The sequence below is a fragment of the Melitaea cinxia genome, chromosome 7 (genome assembly GCF_905220565.1).
Source record: "Melitaea cinxia chromosome 7, ilMelCinx1.1, whole genome shotgun sequence".
Lineage (NCBI taxonomy): Eukaryota > Metazoa > Arthropoda > Insecta > Lepidoptera > Nymphalidae > Melitaea > Melitaea cinxia.
In genome coordinates this window covers 10,990,324-11,016,253 of record NC_059400.1, presented here as the reverse complement: position 1 = coordinate 11,016,253, position 25,930 = coordinate 10,990,324, and the positions used below count along the sequence as shown (strand labels likewise).

Below are 25,930 nucleotides of genomic sequence, written 5' to 3'. Positions count from 1 at the left end.
TAAATTATTTATGCATTATTAATATATGATATAATTTCTTCCATTTTGACGTTGCCATTGATTGTACCTGTTGCGCTGGCGGTTGTGGGTTCGATCCCCGCACATGACAAACATTTGTATTGGCCATACAGGTGTTTGCCGTGGTCTGGGTGTTTGTGCTGGGTCTTGTGGGTGTCCCCACCGTGCCTCGGAGAGCACGTTAAGCCGTCGGTCCCGGTTGTTATCATGTACACTTGGTAGCGATCGTTACTCATAGTAGGGAATATATCCGCCAACCCGCATTGGAGCAGCGTGGCGGATTCAGCTCTAATCCTTCTCCTACATGGGGAAAGAGGCCTATGCCCAGTAGTGGGATATTACAGGCTGAAGCGACAAACAATTTATTATAATAAAAATGAAATGATGACAACCTTTATTGTCTTAAAAACTAAAATATAAATCAAATCTAAAAAAATGCCATAAATTACACTATTTTAAATTTTACTAGTTTTAAAATACTTAAAACGATATTTAAAAAACTAGAGTAACTACGTTTTGTAGTCTCAAAAACTAAATCATAAAACAAATTTTACATTAATATTCAAGTTTCAACAATAAAAAAATTAAAAATAATTATTTATTGCTGATAATATAAAATTGAAACTTACTTTTACTTTAAGTTTGTTTCATCCGTTGCATAGATGGCGCTGTTTATAAAAATAGATTTAAACACAATTTAATCGATTATAAAAGTTCGATTATTAGAAAATAATAATATCGATTTAAATAAAAATCGATTATTTTAACGTCCCTAAGTTGTATATGTCTATTATCTCTATACTCTATGCTCTTCTCCGTACGCTTGTTCGATCGTTATATACATACAACAATACGCTCGCGATTCATTTTACCTACTGTTCGTAGCTTCTTGTTAAGCGGCCATATTGTCTCAGTAAGTGAAGTAATGGTGAATTATAAAAAGTAATTTTTAAGTGAATGCTAATAGTAAATTTCTAAAAAATATTGAAAGATGCAAACCGGCAGCGGAACTAAGAATCCGCCATGGGCCCGATCAAACGTGAACACGAACATGACCGGAATGAATCCGCAAATAATGGATCCGAATGCGGCAATGATGTCACAACAAGGCATGATGCCTTTTCAACAAACTCAGGCGGTGTTTAATCCAAGCATGATTCAAGCCCAGGGAGGTATGGCGATGCCGATGGCAGGACAAATGCCGATGAATCAGATGGCTCAAGGTCAAATGTATCCTGGAAATGTAGTGGCTTATCCTACACCACGTGCTATGAATCCAAACATTTATCAAAACAATACACCTAACCCGGCCCAACAATCGAGTGAACAACGTGTTTTTACCGGTACTGTAACAAAGACTCACAACGACTTTGGTTTTGTTGATCACGATGTATTTTATCAGACTTCTGTGTGCGCAAAAGGAGCAATACCGAAAGTAAATGACAGGGTACTAGTCGAAGCCACTTACAACCCCAACATGCCTTTTAAATGGAACGCGACTCGTGTTCAAGTCCTTCCTAAAGGTGGCCCTAACCAAAAAGTTAACCCGCCAAAATCGAATACATACAATGCGGTACCACCTCCGCCTAATAAAAAATCAATGCTGTCGCGTCGTGATGACCGACGCGACGATCGACCCTCGAGGAGAGATGACAGAGTAAGAACCTATTTCAATACACTTATGTTAGGTATTGTAAACATAAATAATAACAGTAGTTTTATAGATTGAAGCCGCTAAAGACACTCATTTACTGGAGACAACTGTTGTTAAATAAAATAGGATTTTTGCGTTAATTACATGCACAATTAAAATTACAAAATAATATGCAAAAAAAGGGCAGTAGTATAGACAACATACATTATTATTTTATATTTTAAGTATTAAATTGTGCCTCAGACAGCACGTTAAGCCGTCGGTCCTGGTTGTTATCATGCACACCTGATAGCGATCGTACTCATAGTAAGGAATATATCCAGCAACCCGCATTGGAGCAGTGTGGTGGATTAAGCTCTGATCCTTCTCTTACATGGGGAAAGAGGCCTATGCCCAATAGTAGGATATTACAGGCTGAAGCGTGTGTATGTATAAATGTTTGTTAGTGTGGGATCTTGCAACTAAAATTTTGAATAATATATAAACCGATTGAGCTGAAATTCAAAACTTTTTTTAACAGTCAAAACAATTCTTTTTAACCTTTACTCATAACTAACAAAACCTGTTTGTTGTTATTATATTTAATTAGACCATTAGAATGAATTTATGTTAAAACAATAAACAAGTTACATTATGTAAACAGTTTCTATAATAAGTTATTTTAAGATATGTACCTAATAAAAACAATATTTTTAAGTTAAAAAATTAATAAAATTATCAACTTCTAAAAACCTTCAACTTCACAAGCAGTAATTTTATAATATAATATTTTACAATCACTAAACTGTTCATGTCACAGTGTTTCTAAACTTATAAGTAAATTAATTCATTAGTTAATTGTTTTAGAAAAGATCCCGCACGAGAAGCAGGTCAAGGTCACGCGACCGCAGAGACAGTCGTAATCGCAGAGACTCACCACCTCGTAAACGACCAATCATCCATCAGCCTTCACCAATAAAATATGTTGTCCGAGTTCCCAGAATACCTCTTGATATGTAAGACAAAAACCTTTTCATTCTGTAAATTTGAATACAATTTTTAATTTATAAATATATCTAAAACATTTTTATTTTTATAGCTCAAAGATTGACGTTCCCACTCTCTCGCAGAGGTATACCAATCTTTATATACCATCAGACTTTTTCAATGCTTATGTAAAATGGGGTGAAACTTTCCCACCACAAGCACCATTTTCATTAAATAATCCTTGTGCTTACCACATTATGAGCAGAGAAATACCAAACCCAAATCCTAATGATGCTATATTGGAACCACAAGATGCAGATTACAGATTTTCAGCAAAGGTAATTTTCATATACTATTAATTTATAAAATATATTACACATTAATTGTGTTTGCTCACAAACAAAAAAAAAATACTTCAATTACGTCGACAAGTAATACAACGTAAATAAAAGAGAAAAATTAACAACCGTACTAGTCGTCACTACCATTTTCGACGGTTTCCCTCGATTTCTCTGGGATTCCATCATCAGTTCCTGGTTTTCTTATCATGGTACCACCCTTGGGACTTCTCCTTTCCAATAAAAAACAAAATTATCAGAATTGGTTCACCTCCTCATTTTTTGAAGTCTGTTAAAAGTATGAAAATGACTTACACATAAATAAGGATGTTAAGATGTTTAAAAAGTTCAAAAAGGTTGTTCACAGTTTCAATTAGATGTAATTGGTTTGAATACTTTTGTATCATAAATATACATGGGTATCCTTAGTTGTATACAGTGAGAATGATAATGTTATTCACTTATAATTATTTTTTCAGGTGATGTTAATTAGCATGCCAACACTAGAAACACTATATCAAAAATGTGGATTAACTAAAGTGGACGAAAAGGACAAGAGAGGAAGTAAAACACCCTTGCATCCTACTCGTTTAATTAAATTCCTCGTTGGACAAAAGGGTAAAGGAGGAGAAAATTTTGCTATAGGTGGACCTTGGAGTCCTTCTCTTGATGGAGAGAATCCCGAATCTGATCCTGGAGTATTAGTTAAAACAGCAATTCGGACATGCAAAGCCCTAACTGGTGTTGACCTATCCAATTGTACTCAATGGTAAGTTTCTCTTTGATTTTTTAAAACTGGCGATTTTTCTGTATCCAGAGTGTCAATATTGTTTGTGCTTTTAACCTGACGAAACGGAGAGTATTTTCACTATTACCGAAATATAGCAGCATGCATAATTAACAAGCAAAATATATTTAGAATAATGCACAATTAATCGAAGAAATTGACTCTCGGTTTCTACGGAGGCATAAATCAATCATGGTACAGCACACATTCACTATGTGAGAGTATAGAGGCATTCGTACATCGAAAGTGGCGCTGCCGATTGGGAGCAGAGCGATGTACCCTCCTACAAAAGAGTTGACTGACTCTCGTACGGGATGTGTCGTGTCCATGCAGCAGCGGGCCGAGGTGGCCGGTGTGAGTATACGACACTATAACTCGATTACCCGCGCAGGTACCGAATGGTGGAGTTTTACTACTGGCGCGAGGGCAGCGGCGGAAGGTCGAGACTCGAGTGTGTGGTGTTGTTCCTGCCAGATGTGTGGTCGGCACAGCCGTCGCGTATCGAGTGGACGACGGTGCAGGACCAATATAAGGCGGCCGGCGACGCGGCACTGCGGCGACTCGACGGTGAAGACTCCGAGCCTGCGCCCGCCGCGCCCTCCGTGGAGGACTCCTCGGACAAATCCCAAATTGTTTGTTCCCAGTTTTGTTTCGTTTTGTTTCCGGCCGCTGCGCTACTACCGTATCTCGAAGACGTCGCCCGCGCCAATCGTCAAGAGTTTGATGCTGAAAACTACCGTAGTTATATACTAGTAGCAAAAACGTAGCCCCCCTTACTAATTCTTTGAAAATCCTTTGCAAAAATTTACTTCTAAAGTTTATTAGATAAAACATTTTTGGTCAATTAATATTTAAAAAAAAATTCTCTTGCCATGATCCATTAGAGTTTTTGCTGATGAAAAATACAGTGTTTTTGCGCTTTTCAGGAGATTACCGATGCCAATGACAGTACGATAACGATAGATGAAAATGATGATGATGATGACGGTAAACCTGAACCGACCCATTACTCCAAAATTGATCTTCGAACAATAAAAGTTGACCAACTCAGACAAGAACTTCGTGCCCGAAATGTTAGCTGTAAAGGTAAAAGAATTATTTTTGTTTCTCAACAAGTATAATTTTTTAAATCATTGCATAGTAAAAACAAAGTTGCTTCTCACTGTCTGTATGCTTAGATCTTTAAAACTACACAATGTATTTCGATGCAGTTTTCTTTAGTAAATAGAGTGATTCCAGAGGAAAGTTTATATGTATATCAAATGCATAATATAATAGAGGAACAATGATAGTTTTTGCAGCGGTGTGAAGCCGGGGCGGGCAATAAAAAATAAATGAATAAATATCTTATAACACACAGACACGGTCATGGTAAACGACTTAATGCTTGTCTTATAGGTAACAGTTGACTGTTATAGCTAATTAGTTTTATTTGATAAATATACATAAAAATAATACATATACAAATATTATACCCAGACTGAAGCGGGAATCGAACATGCAACCCGCGGGGCAGAACGCAACCACTAAAAATTGTGCCAATGAGCTAACCAATATCCAAACAAACGGAGTTTAGCTATCGGCTAGATCAATAATTGATGTTATTGACAATAATATTTTATTTCTTTTGTAAATATTTATTGATTTTTCATTGCATATTTTTATCAAGGCTTACGGGCACAATTGGTTTCGCGTCTATCAAAACTTATAAAAGCAGAAGAAGAAAAAGAATCTAAAGGAGACGATGTGATGGAAGTTGAGGATGATGAACCAACGACCACAGAAGAGAAAAAAATAACTGAAGAAGAAAACATTGAAATTAAAGATGATAAAGCAAAACCAACTACTACAGGTAAAGATTATCTAAATCTATACTAATATATAAAGCTGAAGAGTTTATTTATTTGTTTGAATGCGCTAATCTCAAAAAAAACTGGTCTAAGTTAAAAGTTTTTGCAGTGTTAGAAAGCCCACCTATCGAGGTAGGCTATAGGCTATATATCATCACGCTAAGACCAATAGGAGCGGAGCACCAATGAAGAATGTTTCAAAATCGGCTTTATTTTTTCTTTTGAGAGCTTCCGCTTCGTGCGGTGCGTAAACAGTTAAAGTTTCGCAAAAATCATCTATGACACAATTGTTCCCCTTTAAAAGTTCTAAAAAAAGTCTGCGTCCGCATATGTCTATCTTTTAAGTTTGGCTCACTGTAATCTTTTTTATGCTAACCAAATTTGTAATGCATTATTGAAGGTGTTTTCATAAACTTGATATTAATCCTTATCCAAATAAATACGTTATTCATTACAAGTATTTAATTTAAAACCAAATTGTTCTTTACATCGTTCGACTTCAATGAATATCGCAGTTTTAAAATGATATTGCAGCAAAATAATGATCAAGTAATAGAAGCAAATGTGATTACATCTACCGAGAAATGCTTCCTCAAATTAGGCTTTTTCCTCAAATTAACGCGCGTGAAACCGTGGAACACAGCTAATTATCAATACACGTAAAAAGAAATTGTTTGCTACTGACTGCATTCACTAGTTTATTTTTACTTAAATTAATAGTGAGTTGTATGACAAAATAATTTCTTGCTGATAGCAATCCAGACAGTAACAAAATTTTGAATGCATTATTAATGTACGAGTATGTCCAAAGTTTGATTTTTAATTTTTTTATACGTTTACAGAAGAGGAAGCCCAAGTCGTCATTCCTGATGAAAATGAGGAAAAAAATGATAAAAAAGAAAAAGAAGATACAGATAAAAATAAGCCTAAAGATGATAAAAAGGATAACAAAGAAAAGAGTGAGGAGAAAAAAATAGAAAAACCTAAAACAGAAAAGGAAATTGAGGAAGAAAAGAAAAAGGTAAAAAAAAATTAAATAGATATTTAGTAGGAGCAAATAACAGAAGAAATATTTAATAAATTATTATATTATCAATTCAGAATGTAGACTCCACTGAGAACTATCGGCAAAATATACAATTTGTCAGAGTTATGTAAGTTTAGATATTATTGTATTCGATATAAAATTTTGCATACTAATTTGTTCTTATTAATTGCAGATAGAGAAAGAGAAGCAAACTTTAAAGACAAAATATGAATTACCCACTACACCACACATTATTGTTCATCCATCGCCTACAGCCAAAGGTGGTAAATTTAGTTGTAATATTGCTACACTTTCACTTCTACTTGACTATCGTATAACTGATAACAAGGAACATAGTTTTGAGGTGAGTTTTAACATTTTTTATTTTTTAAAACTTTTTTTCAATCAACTATAATATTAAATATTTATTGTTAGTAGTTTACAGGTAGATTGATTTATTGAAATATTAGACAAAATGAAGAAAAACTCTTTTTACTTTTATAACTCAAACTTAACTTTTGTTATAATATGCATAACAGCGGTATATAATTATATTCTATTTGTTTGAAAGAGTCTTATTTAGTAATCAAATATGGTGTTCTTCCGACCACAGACAATAGAGTAATATTGTAAGATTAATAAAGTGACACAAAGAGCAAATGAATGAACAATATTAATAAGCCATAGACGTAAATAAAATTCATTTTATGTTCAAATATTTAACGATACTATATTGCTAAAGTTATTGCAAAACCTGATAATATATTGACTATTTTTGCTAAGAATTAGTAGAAGTACTGAATTACGAAAAAAAAAAAAATATATATATATATAAATCGAGTATCTTTATAAAAGACAAGAAATTTATATTTCGTTTATGTAAAATGATGGGTAAAAAAGACGACACAAATAAAATTTAGAATACAAGGCCTGTCTAGAAAAAAAAAGTCGACCCTATTAATATTATTGTCACATTATTTGTATTTACAATGAATAAAAAACCTTGCGCCCGCTATACTGTCTCTCTAACATCTAAAAAAAAGTACTAATAACATTGTTTTCCACGAAGCTCTCATTAGGTAATCTCCTAAGTCTCATCCTAAAGTCACAAAAAAATTTCCTGTGAACTACAGTAAACTTTTATGCCATTGCTATGTGGCTACGTTACTTTAATATTATATGGGATAGCGTTAAAAATGTTCAGGATGAAATTGATATTCAGAAATATTCATTATATAAAATAAAATCTTTACAATGAACACTTTACCATAAAAGATTGACATTTGCAATATTTTGTAAGCATTTTTTTGCACTCAACATAAAAAAAAAGAAAAAAAAACAATTAATAACAAAAAAAACAAGTTAATAACAAATCGCTTTACGGTAACATTATTTTATAATCTATTAAAAAGTTATAATTCGTGAAAATTTAAAATATAGGTAAAGAACATGGCCTATTTTATCGCTCATGCTGTTCATTCACATATACTAATTCACCTCTAAAAATATTATGACTACATCCCTATTTGCCTTTTTAAAAAAGATATTGAAATGTCATATTCAAAAATATTATTCATTAATTTATTTAACAATTTATCTACACTAGGATAGTAAAAGGAAACAGCTCTTATAAACAATGCTTGTACAAAGGCACTACTTATCCCATGATGGAATCTCTTCCAATAGTCCTGCCACAGGAAACTTATAAAACAGTCGCAAAATTAGCGTGTACAATCTAAATCTAATTATACAATATATAAATGCACACATACATAATAATATATACACACGTAGATACAAATAATATGATACTTATACATACAAGCATACATAATAAATAATAAGTATAATGTAAATAATAAAATACATATGATAATATATTCTAATATGCATAAGGACACTTAATTAAATTGATTTTAGAGTAGGATTGATTCAGGTAGAATTTTCTCACTCTTTTCTTAAATGGCGATAGTGTTTTGCAATCGTGAATTTCATATGGTAGGGAATTCCAAAGTTTTAACGGAATGTACAGTAAAGGAGTAGGAATAAAAATCGGTACGGTGGGTGGGCATCTGAAGAAGAGAATGTTTATGAGATCTGCACGGAGAATCATCATCGTGAGAGAAAGAAAAGCGTAATTAGTTATATGTACACTCGGAATTCGTATTTTAGTAGTTTTTATGTGTTTAAAAATAATTTAAAATGATACATTGATATTTGTTTTTAGTGAAATAAATAATTTAAAATGATACATTGATATTTGTTTTTAGTGAAATAAATAGTAAATGGAGTTTTACAAATGTCTGTAAGTTCATAATGTGTTGTGAAAGTGAGTGATAAATGCGGAAAAAACGTGAATTACGATTGATAGGGGTTTGTTTACCAAATAAGACTGTTCCAAAAAAACGGAATATAAATACTTGAGTGTGCCACTCAATCTTTAACTGGTTTTATAACTATAATCCTTATATCTTTTTTAGTTATTTGTGTTTGCGGAACTGTTCAACGAGATGTTAATGCGAGATTTTGGCTTCTACGTATACAAAACTCTATATACCTTACCCGAAAAGGTTGAGGAACATAGAGAGAAGGACAAAAGTGTTGAAAAGTCAGATAAGAAGGAGGAGAAAAAACCAGAGCCTGAGAAAAAAGAAGAGAAGAAAGATGATAAGGATAAGAAAGATGATAAACGTGAAGTCCGAAAAAGAGATAGACGGGTAGGTACAATTTATCAATAGTTAAGTATGATAATACATGACATATATATGCTTTTTTAATACATGAGATTCACACCCACAATTCCAAAAATTCTTTGTGTTCATTCAAGGAAAGTTAAATGCTTTTAAATACTATATTATAAGGCACAGGACTTAAGCAGTTGGCAAAAAAGCAAGTTTGTAACTGCACAGACCTGTACTCTGAATAGACTACTAACTAGAATTTAATTTAAAACAATTTAAGTTGGCCCGTTCATATTGAATACTTCTAAAATTTTCTGTATGGAACATTTAATTATTTTTATATATAAATAATTTCATAAATAAATAATAAAAATATATTGGATATAGCATAAATATATTATGCACAAGAACGTCTAAATAAAATAATTATTATAAAATTCTTATAATCTTAATAACTATCATCATCACTTCCTTCTACTGAACATCCTGGAGACACGTGAATAATAAACTGCTCTAACATATTTTCTACTTAATTGTCGACTTCGTACAATTTTATTTCGGTCTTGGTCATCATGATGGCGCATGGTGACAATTTTTACTGTCCATACTTTAGCTACTTCCTGTAACAAAAGAGTTTGAATTTCTTCAATTCTATAACTTTTATTAGTGTGCATGTAACTAAAGTGTTTGTGTAAAACGGACTCTATGTTAATTACGTGTACTCGTTTGTTAAAAAAACAGAGTTTAGTGCGTTAAACGAAAAGAGATGCCTAGCATTTACTCGTAGCGACGACGTAACAAACAAAATATAGACTATCTCTTTCTATCTTGTTTGTTTGTTATCTGCTCCAAGGCTCTAAGCTAGGGACGGGCCAAATGAGACTATAGCTGGGCTTGAAAATATTTGGACAGCCCTTTGATCTTGCAGTTGTTTATTTTTATTTCATTCCGTGTCTTATAATATAAGATTTAATACTTTTTAAATAGTAATTATCAAAATATAATTTAACATTTTAAAAATTTGTAAATAAAAAAGGTTACAAAATCCTGCATAGGCGTAACACTTGACATTAGGTTTGTTTACGTCTGGTATCTCCTTTCGTTAAACGCTGACATCACTTTATTTCAACATCTAATTTATCTAATTGTTATTTAAAACGAAATATATATAATGTTTCAATTTAATAAATAAGAATTTATAGGTGAAAATTTCAAAATATGTGCCATCACACTAGGTGGGGGGGGCTCATAAATGTGTTCATTTGTGAAGTTGAGGACGGGAAAGGGGTCTAGAAATCGTGAAATTTGATTGACGTAATTTATGGATGGCCCCTAATGTTCATGTAAAATCACAAAAAAGGTATAATTCGACTTATTTATCAAAGGAGGCACAGAATATAATGTCCTACTTCAAAAGAGTAATCTTAAAGTGATATAAACTCGCCTCGCCCGCAGGAGTCCCCCAGCGACGAGGAGCGCGGCGCGTCCCCGCGGCGGCGCGGGCGCGGCGTGGAGCTGCCGCCCGACCCCTACCTGCTGCTGTCGCTCGTGTACTTCGACACGGCGCGCGGCGGCGCCATCGCGCGCAAGGACCTGCAGAACCTCTTCGTGAGCCTCGGCCTGCAGCTCTCGCGCTCGCAGATCCGCTGCATCCTCGAGAAGGTCTGCGTGCGCGACAGCTTCAGCTATAAGTGAGTTTCAAACGACTACTTAGCAATTACGACAGTGGAGTGTGCGCTCTGAACAAGAATAAACGAATGTGCTTCAGACCACGCGACTGAAGTAAAACTTCTTTAACTCTATCTTAACTTATATCTCCCTCTCAACTTGCGCTCGCCTCGCCCGATCCATATTTTTGTAACCCTCTCGTCACGCATTCACCGGCTTACTCCCCAATTTAAACGCGCTTAAAGAAGTTTTACTTCAAAATGTACAAAGAGTGTGTTTCTGCTCCTGCCGGTTGACTTCTTCGAGGCAGGAAAAAGGGTTAAATGAGCTCACTTGCTCTTTACCTAGAAGAGAACTACGGGCCAGACCTGCAATAACTATAAATGTCATTCTCCATTTAATTAATTTGCTTATAGTTTGCTGTGTGGTTACGGCATTAAAGAATATCCTGTAGGTGTCGTAAGAGGCGACTAAGGGATAACACAGGTCCACTACCACCTTAGAACTTAAAAAGCCGACTGATGGCTGGATAACCATCCAACTGCTGACTTTGAAATACACAGGCCGAAGACGGGCGACAGCGTCTTCGGTGCGACAAAGCCAGCCTTGCGGTCACCAACCCTGCCTGCCCAGCGTGGTTACTATGGGCAAAACACATGGGGGCAAAAATAGCGCGAACTTAGAGAGGCCTATATCCAGCAGTGGACTGCAATAGGCTGAAGTGATAGTCTGGAGACAGACTGCATACAGTTATCTAAAATTACAAAAAAAAAAGGTTCAAATGACATATCCTGTCTCGATGTCGTCATTTGCAGGGACAGTTTAAATATACATCATTTTGTGAGTGAAAGTTGACATCAGTGTTGTCATCATTTTTAGTCAATTTGCCAAAAAAATCATAAGGTAATTAAAAATATTGAGTACTGTTGGTAATGCATTATATATGTTACATGTTATTATGATTTATTTTTAGAATATATATCTAATAAATACAGGCTATACATACTATATGTGTTAAAAATATCATATGTTGTGACCCCTTTCTCAATTTCTTTTTAATTATCTGTGGTCTATTTTTTTTTTTTTTTTGTAATAGTTCTTAAATATCATTGCTTTTTAAATATCTGACAACAAACCTTGTTCCCAGAGCCCTAATTCAAGCTATTAAGGATCTAGCCGCTGGCACTCCAGAAGCAATTCAAGATTTACCACTCGACAGTACTGTAACAAACAACGAAGTACCAGCCCATGTAAGTTAAATCATGAGAGATAAATGTTTAATAAATATGTGTATAATGTTTATAAAATATTAACACCTTATTGTTTTATAGATAACAGAGTTAGAAGCTGCGATTGCAACGGGTAATAGGGAACTCTTACCAGTGTTTAACAGAGAAAGTAATGAAGCTCAATCATCATCTGCAACTAAAGACGTTAGCGACAGTGGTAAGAATCTTTTTCTTATCTTTACAATATTGTAAAACTAAATAATAGCTTGGAAATAAGCTAATAATGTTTTGGCTGATTTAAATTATATCAAATAGTCTTATTGTTTTCTAATGTTTACGCGAATTTTACTCATTTAATAAAACACTTTTTCGGATTTTATCGCGGTTTATTGTTAACTTTTGATTCCCGACGTTTCGGATACTTTACAGCAACCATGGTCACGGGAGGACTGTGACCACGGGAGGACTGGACAGTCCTCCCGTGACCATGGTTGCTGTAAAGTATCCGAAACGTCGGGAATCAAAAGTTAACAATAAACCGCGATAAAATCCGAAAAAAGTGTTTTATCAAATAGTCTTATCAATCTGTTTTATTTTAATACTACATTATTATGTAATGAGATACCCCCTGTTGTGTAATCAGTAAATTTACATCTATAATAGTAGTTTATGCAACTGTCATAATTATAATGAAGGGTATTAAAACACGAGTGTGAGTTTATGAAACGAGCGCAGCGAGTTTCATAATAGTAACGAGTGTTTTAATACCCGTGTTATATGCAGTTGCATACACTACTTTATCTTCACTAATGCAATTAATCAAACAACAAGAGTGAAAGCTGACAATAGTTTATTTATAATAATTGTTCAAATTTTGGATGGTACAATTCTGAAAGTTAATGTTAATTTTCATATAATTTTCTAGATTTTTCTGGCAAAAGATTGTGAGTTAATTTTGTTGCCAATTCTAGAATATCCGGAGGCGTACAAATATCATCGTCGCTATCCATTTTTAACTTTTAATTTATTAAATTAAATTCACGCGTACGTGTATTGTCACAGTGATTTTGCCGCCATTAAAATCTAACCAATGAGAGCGCAGCTGCGCGCATGCGCGCCATGTTATAATGAGATTTTACGATATCGATGTGGATATTATACCATCATGTGAAATTGCTTAAATTGAGTGTTTTGTTGTATGTGCTATAACAGTAGTAATTATAAGTCAAGTATTGGAAACATAAGTAGAATGTTACAACATTAGTGTAGATAAAAGAAATTAAGATTAATTGTAAGAGAATATAAAGTAATTATTTATTACATATCGATGTAGTAATGTATGTGATGTAGTAATGTAACGATCAAACGATTTTATGCGTTTCACAGTTAGCAAGATAAGACAATTCCATCGGGTCATCTAGTTTAGAATAAATTTGAATTTAGAACACAAAAAGTACAAAAATTCTTTTTAGGATTGCCATTTATGCACTTCGTATCAATCAATATAAGATACAAATAAGAAGATAATCTAAAGTTTTAGCTGTATATGTAGGTATAAAATCGTTTTCCACAGGTATTTCGGGTAATAATTTTATAACTCTTGTATCGAAACCGCGTTGGCGCAATGGTCACAGCACTGGTTTGTAACTGTTGTGCTGGCGGTTGCGCGTTCGATCCCCGCACATGACAAACATTTGTTTTAGCCATACAAATGTTTGCCGTGGTCTGGGTGTTTGTGCAGTCCTTGTGGGTCTCCCCACCGTGCCTCAGAGAGCACGTTAACCCGTCGGTCCCGGTCGTTATCGTGTACACCTGATAGCGATCGTTACTCATAAAAGGAAATATTAGATAGGATAAACAAAATTAAGAAATTAATGAGAATTTGTGGATGGCGTCTAATGATCCACGCCGTAACCAAATAAATAGACTAGTAACGAGCGTGTCGTCGACAGGCGTGGTGGTGTACAAGTCGCGCGTGGTGGACGTGGGCGCGCTGGTGGCGGGCGCGGCGCGCTGGGCGGGCGAGCGGGCGCGGCTGGAGGCGGCGCTGGGCGAGACGCGCGCCGCGCTGCGGGCCGCGCGCGCCGCCGCCGCCAACACGCAGCGCGCCGAGCGCGGCGCGCAGGCGCAGCTGGGCGACCTCGCCGCCTCGCTCGCCGCCGCGCGCGCGCGCATCGCCTCGCTCACGGTAACTGCACACTGCACACTCCGCACTCGGTTCCTCATCACTTCAGCCTATCGCAGTCCACTGCTGGACATAGGTCTCCACAACTTTGCGCCAAAAATGGCGTGAACTCATGTGTGTTGCCCGTAGTCACCACGCTGGGCAGGCGGGTTGGCGACCGATGCACTCAGTTCCTATATCCAGTAATACGCATACGCATTGAATATTGCATATTTAGCGTATTATTTGGGATAACTCAAAAAGTATTATTTATTAGATCTCAACCAAATGTAAACATCTGCACTACTTGGTGCACTGCTTTCAATTAAAAAAAGAATTACGAAACCCCAGTAAAAAGCTATGAGGTAACCACACATAAAAAAATGTACAGTCCAACTGAGAACCTCCGCCTTTGTTGAAGTCGGTTAAGAAACGATTAGTCACTCATGAACAACTCAATTTCAAACATGTCATGTTCCAAATTAAACGAATCGTGTTTTAATATAGGAATCAGGCTTTAAAAAACGATATTTAATACTATTTATCTATATCTAACATAACTTTTACACCTTTTTTCCTTAATTAAATTGAAGAAGAATTGTATGTTACACCTGAATTGCTGCTGCTGATTAAGGTAGATAAAAGATATAAAAATAAATGCTAAAATATAAATATATTTGCTAATATTTAATTGCTAGGAATGAGCTCACGAACGCGCTGTACGATGATGATATGTGAACGTGAACTGATGTATTTTGCTAATGAATCGTGCAACTAACGTAAACTGCTGATCGGGCGATAGGTATGTGCGGCTGAACCGTACATGCTCCCGGGCGAGAAGATGAGTGAGGTATGGATGATGTGAGCTAAACTAAAACAAGGATGAAACCGACATAAAATCTTAACGGCTAATTTACAAATGGACCCGACAATTTTTAGTTAGCGAGTACGTCTAAAATTACATTTTAATAAAACAGGCGAAGTGTTTTTATGAACCGATCGATTAGTCTGATTTGAAATGTCTTGACCGAGAACACTGACACTGTAATCACTTTGCTCTGCTTTTTCACTCACACTTGTACACTTAAAATTTTTGGAACACACACAATGTACAGTAGTGTCCTGCTGATCACTGCTCGGAGGCGGGCGCGCGGCTCGAGCGCGTCTGCAGGTCGCGCGCACCCACGCGCCGCCCGCAACCGCCAGCCCTGCGGCCGCCAGGCAGTAGATGGCGACGTAGTGATGGACGTCATGATAGCTCAGGCTATTGGATTCATTTTCTAGGCTGTCCGAAGCCGACTTTAGCTGCTTTATATTGTTTTCGATGTTATCGATATCTTGTCCGAAACCGTCTGATATATTCATCGTGTGGATAGGGATGGATATATTGATGATGCTATTGACGGGTGCGATCTCTGGTGCAAAGATTACCGGCTCGATATTTAACTCACTAGTCATTATTTTATGAGGCGTTATCACTAGCGTATTTCCCCGAATGATGCAGTCGGTACCGAGAATTATAATATTAATTCCCGTCACCTGTTCGACGGTAACCCGATCTCGACATATGAAACGAAAGGTACATTGCCCGCAACAATTAATTAGATATGTGTTTAACTTAGTAAGCTTTTTCCATGTAGTTTGACACGCGCTAGTTATGACTTCACAGCTGTTCGTTTGTTTACTTTTTATACAAAGGTTCTCGTCCGTCTGTCTCTCGTAGACGGGCGTTTGAATTTGGCAAAGATAATTTGATAAAATATTATCGCTGTATTCTATACAGTTCTTAAAGTCTTTCTCAGTTACCGGTATGAAGGTATCTTTCTTTAAATTTATTGCTATGTGATCAGATATTGGAAGAAGATTAACCATAGTACGTGGTGAGTTAGCGATTTGGTGATAGAGAGGTATGGCATTGTAGATTTCGTAGTCGTCTCTACTTGTAAGAGGTATTTGGATCTCAAAAATGAAATATTGTTTCGTCATTCTAGCTTTGACCTTTAAAATCCTGTATAGGTTGGATAAATTATTTCGGAGGTTATCTAACGGTAATGACAAATCCTTTGTTATCTGGCTGGATATGATACTTAGCTCGTTTTCCATCTGAATAGGTGAAAAAAGATGCACATTAAAATGTTGAAGGTTAGTAATGGTATCCAGAAGAGTATCTTGAATATTACGCAAATTTGCCAGGACATTGCTTGCTATGATGCTGGACATGATGAAGTCATTAGTATTTTCTATGTCCGACATTTTAATCTTAATATCATATGACTCCTTTTCTAAGTTGTTAAGGTGTTGATTAAAAGTCTTGTACTGCCTTTCCATTGTGGATTCTATCCTTTTTAAAACGTTATTTTCCGCTTCTATAATCGATGTTTGATTTTTCCAGAGCTGTGCTAGATGGTTTTGATTGACTCGAATTAAATTAATGTCTTTTTCATACTGAGACGCAAAACGCTCGTCTAAGACGCCGAACAATGTATTCGCGATGTAACCGACACCATTGACAAGGCCTCGGCGCTTGCGCTTACGATTATCAAAATGCTGACTTAGTAATATGCGGTCGTTGTACTTGAGCTCGTTGATTTCGTGGATCAGCTGTTGTAATATTATGTTAAAATGTATATTTTTAGTCGAGTTTTTACATAAACTTTGCAAGTGATTAATATAATTGTTAAGTATCCTTGTGCCGTACAGATAAGGTTCCATATCGTAGTATGCCACTAACTTCCATTGATCTTGTATTACGCGCATATTTCCGATTTTTTCAAAATATATGTATTTGCTATCGCTCAATCTCGTGATGTTGTAGTTGGCTTGCACTGTTGAAGACATAAATAACATAAAGATCATCAGAATCGATAAAAAATGGCTATAAAAGGATTTCTTTGATGTTTTTTGTTTGTTGTTACGTGATGATATTTCGTTTGTAGTTACGATTATTTCGCTGCTTTTATTTGACGGTTCGATGTTGACGGGTAGAATAGACAGCTTTATGATGGGTCTTTTGATAACCGAGCCATTTCTTGTTTTGACGGAGACTACTCGCACCAAGTTGTCGGTACCAGGATGTAATTGGATGACTCGGCCTAGAGCCCACTTACCAGGCGGTAAATTAGCATCATGTATCAATACTATGTCGTCAATTTTAATGTTTTCTCGCGACTTACGCCATTTGCTTCGAGCTGCTAATTGAACTAAATATTCAGTACGCCACCTTTTCCAAATATCGCCGAATATTTTTTGCGTAAGTTGCCATCTTGTTCTGCCGTCTGTTTCAGTCTCTATAACTGAAAGAATGGGTCCACTCGACAAGATCCAATACTGCTGTCTAAGCCACGACTGAGTAAGGCGGGCACCTCCGTGAAAAGTAGATTTGTGAGCTAGATCGATCAGGAGATTAGTAAGATGACTTCTGTGTGGAATGATGTATGGATGCTTCATATCGTAAGGGATGTTGCTATTTTTGAGTCTGCCTCCAACGCGCAGTAACCCGTTTTGATCTAAATACGGATTTAGGCAGAGAAGCTTACTCTTAGAATTAATTTTTCCTTGTTTAGAAAGATCATTCATTTCTTGCTCAAATTCAGATTTTTGAACGTACATTATAATTTTCTGTTTCGCGTTGCTTAATTCGGTCGATGTTAAATATTGTAATTTAATGCTTTTGTTTGAAAACGCTCGCAATATCCATGCAAGTACGCGCGTCGCTCGCGTAAAACTGCTTTGCTTGTGAATTATTAAATTAATAATACCAATTTCGTTATTGTTACTGCTGTTTGTTTGTAAAGTATTAATTAATTTTACTTTAGTTTCTAAGTCGGTTTGATAAGTTATTTTATTTTCATGGGAATCCGAAAATGATGACAAACACGTAGGTCCGTTCCACCATAAATTGTGCTGCTGTAATTGCTCGACTTTCATGCCACGGCTAGCACAGTCAGCTGGGTTCTCTGTGCTTTTTACATAACGCCAGCATACGGGGGGCATGACGTCAGTGATTTTCTTAACTCTGTTGGCAACGAAAGGCTTCCACCGGTTGGGGTCTCCATGAATCCATCCTAGTGCTGCTGTGGAATCACACCAACCGTAAACCTCTAGAGTTAGTGCTGATAGGCTCTGTTTAATTTTACTCATTAGTTTCGAAAGTAAAAGTGCACTGCTTAACTCCAGCCTGGGTAACGAAACATGACTGGAGTTTGAAGTTTTATTAGCCGGTACAAGTCTCGTTTTCGCTGCTAATATTGTTACAGAGGCTGCGTTTTGATGTTTAATACAGGCGTATATTACGCATGCGTAAGCTTTAGTTGAAGAGTCGCAAAACCCGTGTAATTGAACTATGCTTTCTTTACCGCTACCGATCCATCGAGGAACTTTTACTTCATTAATCTTTTCAATGTCTGCTCTCAATATTAACCATTTTGCATAAATGTTATCGGATATGACATCATCCCATTTCAGATTTTCTAACCAAACACTCTGGAACAATAGCTTAAGCTGGAGTACGACTGGCGCCAAGAATCCACAAGGGTCAAATATTTTTGATATTTCTGCTAGTAGAACCCTTTTAGAAGGCTTGACTGTAATTGGCGTTGTCATCTTGCACTGAAAGGTAAAATTATCGTCCTTAGCGATCCAGGTAAGTCCGAGTGCTTTCGTTGATTCCTGATGTTTGAAGTCATAGACATTTGGGGAGCTGGGTGCTACATCAACACCCTCGAGTAGCGACTTCTCATTCGATGAAAATTTGCGAAGGTTAAATCCTCCCTCTTTGAGCAATTCGATTAAGTCATGCTGTAATGTTTTGGCTGAGATGACGTCATAACTACCACATAAAGCGTCATCCATGTAAAAATGCTGTTCTAACGCTTTTGCTGCTGTAGGAAAACGATGACGCTCATCAATAGCTAGCTGCTTAAGCGTCATCATTGCTAAAAATGGGGCTGATTTAGTGCCATATGTCACTGTGCTAAGCTGATATCTATTTAAAGGTTGATTTGAATTATCTCGCCAAACTATGCATTGATAACGTTGGTCATCGGGATGCAAAATAATTTGTCTGAACATTTTTTCTAGGTCAGCTGTAAAGGCGTATTTATATTGTCTCCATTTCAAAACCAAATTCAAAAGTTCTTGTTGTAAATTTGGGCCTCTGTATAAAACATCGTTCAGACTTACACCCGATGTCGTTTTACCCGATGCATTAAATACAACTCTAAGCGAAGTAGTAATAGAGTCGGGTCTTTCAATAGCGTGGTGCGGCATATAATATAATGGTATCATATTCGCTTTTGTTATTAAGTGCATGTGACCTAAATTGATATACTCATTAATAAACTGCTTATAATTATAAGCTAAATTTTTATTTTTGTCGAATTTACGCTCAAGCTGATAAAATTGTGCGCAGGCTGTGGGTTCAGATAATCCTAACTTCTCACCAGCGTCAGAGTGAAGTGGAAGGCGTACCACATACTTTCCGTCGGATTGGCGAAAAGTAGTTTCCTTGTATTTTTGTAGACATTGATAATCTTCGAACGACATTTCCTCATTTTCGTTAATATCTTCAATGGACCAAAATTTGTGAATGCTATCTAAGTCCACCATGATGACATTACAGTTGTAGGATTTTACACTTCCGCACAAAATCCAGCCTAGCCGCGTCTGTTGCGCAATAGGCATGTTGTCATTTTCTTTGATGATTCCTCCCATAATTATAGAAGAATAAACATCAGCGCCCAGTAATAAATCTATTGTTCTGCTGCGATAAAATTCAGGGTCTGCAAGTTGTATGTTTTTAATATATTCCCATGATGGTTTTGAGAATGATTTGTTAGGGAGATTGTTTACAGCGTGGCGCATGATAAATACATCTAGGTTAAGCTGGTACGAGTCATGACAAGATGATAGGGTGATGTTCATAGTACCTTTGCAATTATTTTCTTTCGCTCCTACTCCTAAGATAACTCCCTTGCAGTGCTTACGAGGTAGTCCCAACCGTTGAGCGCCATTCTCGGTTATAATCGACGTTTGAGATCCCTGGTCGATAAGCGCTCGCATGGTATGAAGAGAGCCATCAACAGCTTGCACGTTGATCAGAGCGGTTGCTAATAAAATCTCCTGAGTGTCATCTAGTGAGGCAATAGAGTTAGAAACGGTGCTGTTGGACTTTGTATTCGACGTTGCAGTGTTTGCTGATGCGGCAAAGGCTTCATGAACCAAAGTATGATGATTTAATTGGCACTTATGACATCTTTTTCTTGAAAAACATTCATTACCGTTATGATTATAAAGGCAATTTTGGCATAACGATAGCTTTTGAATTGTTTGTCGCTTGATATTTGGTTGATACGCTAAAAACGTTTCGCAATATGGAATGGCGTGATCTTTATTGCAAACGGGGCATTTTGTCTTCGCTGTTGACGTTAACCTACTTTTGCTATTAAAATTATTTGATTTAAATAATTGATTTTCATTGCTTACATATGATTTAAATGTATATGGTTTTTTTAAATTTGAGGGCTGAGAAATATGTTGCGGATGCGGGATAGATTTTGAGGGATCTTGTTTTCGTTTAGAGGACTCTAGAGCGGTAAATTTGGCTTCTAAAAATTGTAATAAATCTTTTAAAACTGGTAAATCTCTCGGATGCTTGAGTGACTCGATGTAGTCGTTGTGAGTGTCCGCATCTAATTTCTGCGTGATTATATATACGATGATAGGGTCCCAGTTCTCTATGCTGACTCCCAAGTTTTTGATAGCATTAAGGCATTCGTTGGTGGTGTCGTGAATCCTTTTTATTGAAATTGCGGACTGTTGCTGCATAATAGGCTGGTTGAGTAGGACACTCATGTGAGAATTAAAAATAAGTTTTGTGTTACTGTATCGGTTGTTTAACAAATCCCAACATACTTGATAGTTATCTGTGGTAATGTGTAGATGTTGCACTAGCTTTTCTGCTTCGCCCTTTAATTTACTTTTTAAAAACTGCATTTTTTGACTATTTGATAAGGCTCGATTCGTGTGGATGGTTTCGACAAACAAGTCTTTAAAGGATAACCACTGGTGGTAGCTCCCACTAAACACAGGGATATCCATTTTCGGGGTGGTTTTCTCCCGATACAGATCAGACCACATCTTGCTGTTGATACTTTTTTTAATTTCGTTAAATTTGGATTCATAGCTGCTAAACATCTCTTCATATTCTTGATCGTCTTCGTATAATTCGCTGTCTATCTCCCAGTGCAACGCGTCAATGATGGTCCAGCGTGATTGTACCGACTTCAAAATATCTTCGTATTCCCATTTTTCTGAGACAATGTCGAGATCGATGCTGCTAATTGTACGCTGAAATGCTTTAAAATTGCTTCTTTGCCGTCTCAACATTTCTTCTAATTTGCTGCTATTACCTTGGGTTCGCGAAGTTTCTTTATCGGATGATGTCACCGGACGTGACACGCTGCCAGACGACGGTATAGCTGTAAAGCCTGGCATTTGCAACGGGGTGGCTGGCTTTAGTACGCTTTTTTCTTTAGACTCACTGGGTAAAAATGTGAGTAAATAGCTGCGTGTGTCATTGTAAAAATCGGATGTTTTCTTATAGTAATTACTAGTGAAATATTCGTTTGATTTGTCGCTAGAATCGCAAAGCCTCAAATGATTGTTTTGAAACTCCTGCCAATAACTCTCTAAAGTGCTGAGACGCTTTTTAATATGAGCCGGTGTCTTGCGTTCGGCACCGTCTTTCTTAAAATTGATTAAAAATTGATTCATAGCCTCCATGATCTGGGTTTGGCTAGCTAGAAGGTCTTCCATTTTTATAAAATGATACAAATACTGATACTGCTGATAAAAGAGAGCTGTAGACTCACCAAAGCTGCTGCTGGTTGACTTACGTGGCGGCCCTTACTGCGCTCGTAAAAAAATCACTCGCGATATAAGTCCCGCTCACGATAAGCTCGAAGGACCAAAAAGATGTATGTTACACCTGAATTGCTGCTGCTGATTAAGGTAGATAAAAGATATAAAAATAAATGCTAAAATATAAATATATTTGCTAATATTTAATTGCTAGGAATGAGCTCACGAACGCGCTGTACGATGATGATATGTGAACGTGAACTGATGTATTTTGCTAATGAATCGTGCAACTAACGTAAACTGCTGATCGGGCGATAGGTATGTGCGGCTGAACCGTACAAGAATATTTTGAATTTTGTTTTACTTTATATGACTTATGGAATAAGAACTTTTTCTGAAAAATGCTCAGTAATTTTTGTTTTACTTTTTTCAACCCTGTTAAAAATTAAACACACACGTTTACTTAGTTCGTATAATCAAACTCATATGTTCATTATTTAAACTCACTAAAAAAAATCAGAAGTCTCTTAATACATCTGTGAAATAATCTTGATAGCGCGATTTTACAGACGGCACCGCCATCTATTAGTAAATAAAGGAACTAAATACAATAGTCTCTGACTCGGACGCACACCGCCATCTATTAGTAGATGAAGGAACTGAATACATTATTCTTTATATCAAATCAATATTAATCTTTTCCTCACCCCTCAATAATTAGGAAAAAATTGTTGAGCTGATAAACAAAGTTCCTTTCAATGAAAATACTAAAACACATACTTTTAAAACATCACCTAAAGATATCATAATTATAAGCTTCCAAAACCATACTATGTGTATGAACATTTTTACAATGTATATAGTTGCAACTACTGTAACTGTTTTTTTGTTCTTACTACAGGCGAGCTCGAAAATATTCCATTCAGCTCTGAAAAGTATACAGTCCAAGGTAGAGGCTGTCGTGAACATTAAATATGAAGATGATGACGTTGTCGAAGTCGTCAATGGCCCGTCAAAGTGAGTTTTCTATCTATAAAGATATAACATATGTTAAAATCTTATACAATACGTTAAACTTCGCTCGTACACTATTTGCAACTGACAGACTTGATTTTGATGCAGAGGCTCCCTGTATGTATGTATGTACACTTTGTTAAATGCCTAATTATTATTTTTAGTTTTTAAGCGAAATAATGATACATTTTGTCATAAGATCTTATTGATAAACATAAAGCAGTTGCTTATTTCTATATTTTTAAAGTATCTAACTAATACTTGTTGTCATAGGGTTGAAAAAGATGAGAAAGAGAAATCTGAAGATAAGACTGAAGATAAGTCTGAAGAAAAACCTTCAGAACCTGAGAACATAAATGAAGATAAAGTTGAAAGTGCAGAGGAAACACCAAAAGATAGTAAAGAAAGTGATATAATCGCAACTGAAAATATGGACCTAGATGATAAATAATTAAAATAAAAGTTTGGTACAAAATTAAAACTCAGCACTAACCTTTCACGCGGAACTTAAGTTGTATTGAATAGATACACATACACAAATATCAAAAGCAATAAATGTCTCAAAATTAACAATAAAGAATGAAAATTTAATGTTGGATAAGTCATTATAACTCAGTGTCAAATAACATTACATTTATCATTAAGAATATAAAATTATAAGAAGCTATTAAAATCTTTTTCATAAAAAAAGTAAATAAACGAAAAGCAATTGATTAACCATTTAAATACTGTAATACATTACAAAAAAAAAAAAAATAGAAGTAAAAATATTGAATTGGAAATGTTTTTTTTTTTGGACAAGCGATGTCTTGGTTCAAAGATTGAAAAACGGGTTTTTTTATCTTCGCTTTTTGTATGTTCAATCTCAGTATGTCAGCAGTAAGTGTATGTTTGTCATTATTTTTCACATTGTGTAAATTGAATTGCATTTCAAGAAATCTGATGTAATATGTGGGGCAATAAAATGTCTCGTCTTAGACTGTCTTTTATTTGAACTTAAAATGCATTGAAAAATGTAATACATTCAGGCGCAGTTGAGTTGAAGCAATTTTGTTTCGAATTTTAAATTTCTAATTTCTTTCGTAAGTATTTATAGTAATTTTTTTTTTATATTCGTCCAGCTATTTCAAATTACTCTTATAATTATCTTTAACTATAAATACAATTGCACACTTGATGCGCGTATGCCCTCTGCTCTAACATGAGTCGTCACACTATAATGAATTATAAATAAATAAACGCCTCACACTCCGATTTACTGCTGCCCGATATCCGGAAACAATGAAAAGGGCCCAGGACACGGCCGACATAAATATTTGCCATGAGCGGCATCGAACCCGCGACTTTAGCAGTGCAACAGTCAGTGCTGTAACCGCTGCACCAACGCGTCATCAATTATACATATTAAAAAAATTAAATCATGGTGAGATGTATCTATGCGCAAGTGATGTACTATACATACACTATGTGATACTTCGAATCACTCAGTACTATAGAGACTTTATGTTTAGTCGATTGCACATTATCAATTGATGTTGTGTTTGTTCTCAAACGAAAAAAAACGACTAAATACATCGACAAGTAATACAACGTAGGTAGACAAAAAATATAGTCAAATAGCTTTCAATTAAAAAATAATCATCAAAATCGTTCAAACCAGTGAAGTGATTATGATAATGAAATGTAACATCAAAAATAGTCGATTTGAGAAACTTCATTTTTGAATTCTATTAAAAATATCCTACTGACTAAAACTATAACTATTGGCGCTCAAATCCATTCCCGTGCCCTGTACGCCAAGGCATAAAATAAACAAAAATACCTAAGAAAAAAATAGTGTGCCAAGAGTCGTTATCGAGTACCACACAGTGATTTGTTTTAGTTTTGGTTTTTATGCAATAACTGATTACTTAAGGTTTTTTTTCAATATTTTTCTTGTGTTATCTTGCACTCGTTATATATACTTACAATAACATAAATAAAAAACAAATATTTCGAAAATAGTCGTATAATTTATAAAACATAGCTTGATCTCTGGGACAGCTGTCAATAAAATCGCGCCTATGAAGTTCAGAATTTAACAGTGCAGACAATCGTACCAGTCAATGTCATACTTTATGGGCATGCTGAGCTAATTAATGATGAGCGATTAATCATCGTGTCCACAGACTATAAACTATCGATATTTTGTATAAAACTTAATTCAAAATTAATTTATCATTTAATTGAAAAAAATAACATTATTGAATATTTAAAAAAAAATAACATTATTTACAATAGTGAGTAAATAAAATCTAAATTCTAACCTACTCGTAATATTCCTTCCGACAACTTTGGGGTTCGAGAGAAGTTTGGTCGCGGCGTGTCTTCTTCAAAAAGATGGCGCCAACGCACCGCCATATTGTTTGATATGACCCATTCGGCCATTCTCCTCAGTACGAGTGCTAACGCCTTGTATACGCTACGTGTTTTCCGTTCTCATCACTTTGTTTTTGTTACTATTGCTGTTAATTTGTTAACTTTAGTTATTTTTGTTAGTTTCTTTGTTGTTATTGTTTGTTTTTGTGGAGGTTTTTGGCATAATACCAAAGAGAACGAAGAAAACTGTTTTGAACAGTCAAAGTCGTGAGCTTATGATTCGCTTGCGTTTGCTTGATTTTGAGCGAGAAAACCA

The 25,930-nt window shown here is 35.6% G+C and overlaps 1 protein-coding gene across 1 annotated transcript; it reads left to right on the top strand.

The window, feature by feature from the left end:
* Positions 1 to 830: 830 nt before the first annotated feature.
* On the top strand, positions 831 to 24,233 carry LOC123655352 (cell division cycle and apoptosis regulator protein 1-like). Its single transcript, XM_045591164.1, has 16 exons — positions 831 to 1,675; positions 2,519 to 2,667; positions 2,751 to 2,976; positions 3,456 to 3,745; positions 4,155 to 4,395; positions 4,690 to 4,849; positions 5,433 to 5,615; positions 6,456 to 6,634; positions 6,834 to 7,004; positions 9,121 to 9,357; positions 10,777 to 11,012; positions 12,137 to 12,239; positions 12,321 to 12,435; positions 14,171 to 14,406; positions 23,144 to 23,259; positions 23,530 to 24,233. Exons 1-16 carry the CDS (start codon positions 1,010 to 1,012, stop codon positions 23,705 to 23,707), a joined length of 3,486 nt encoding a protein of 1,161 aa, XP_045447120.1. The 5' UTR covers positions 831 to 1,009; the 3' UTR covers positions 23,708 to 24,233.
* The last annotated feature ends 1,697 nt before the right edge of the window (positions 24,234 to 25,930 follow it).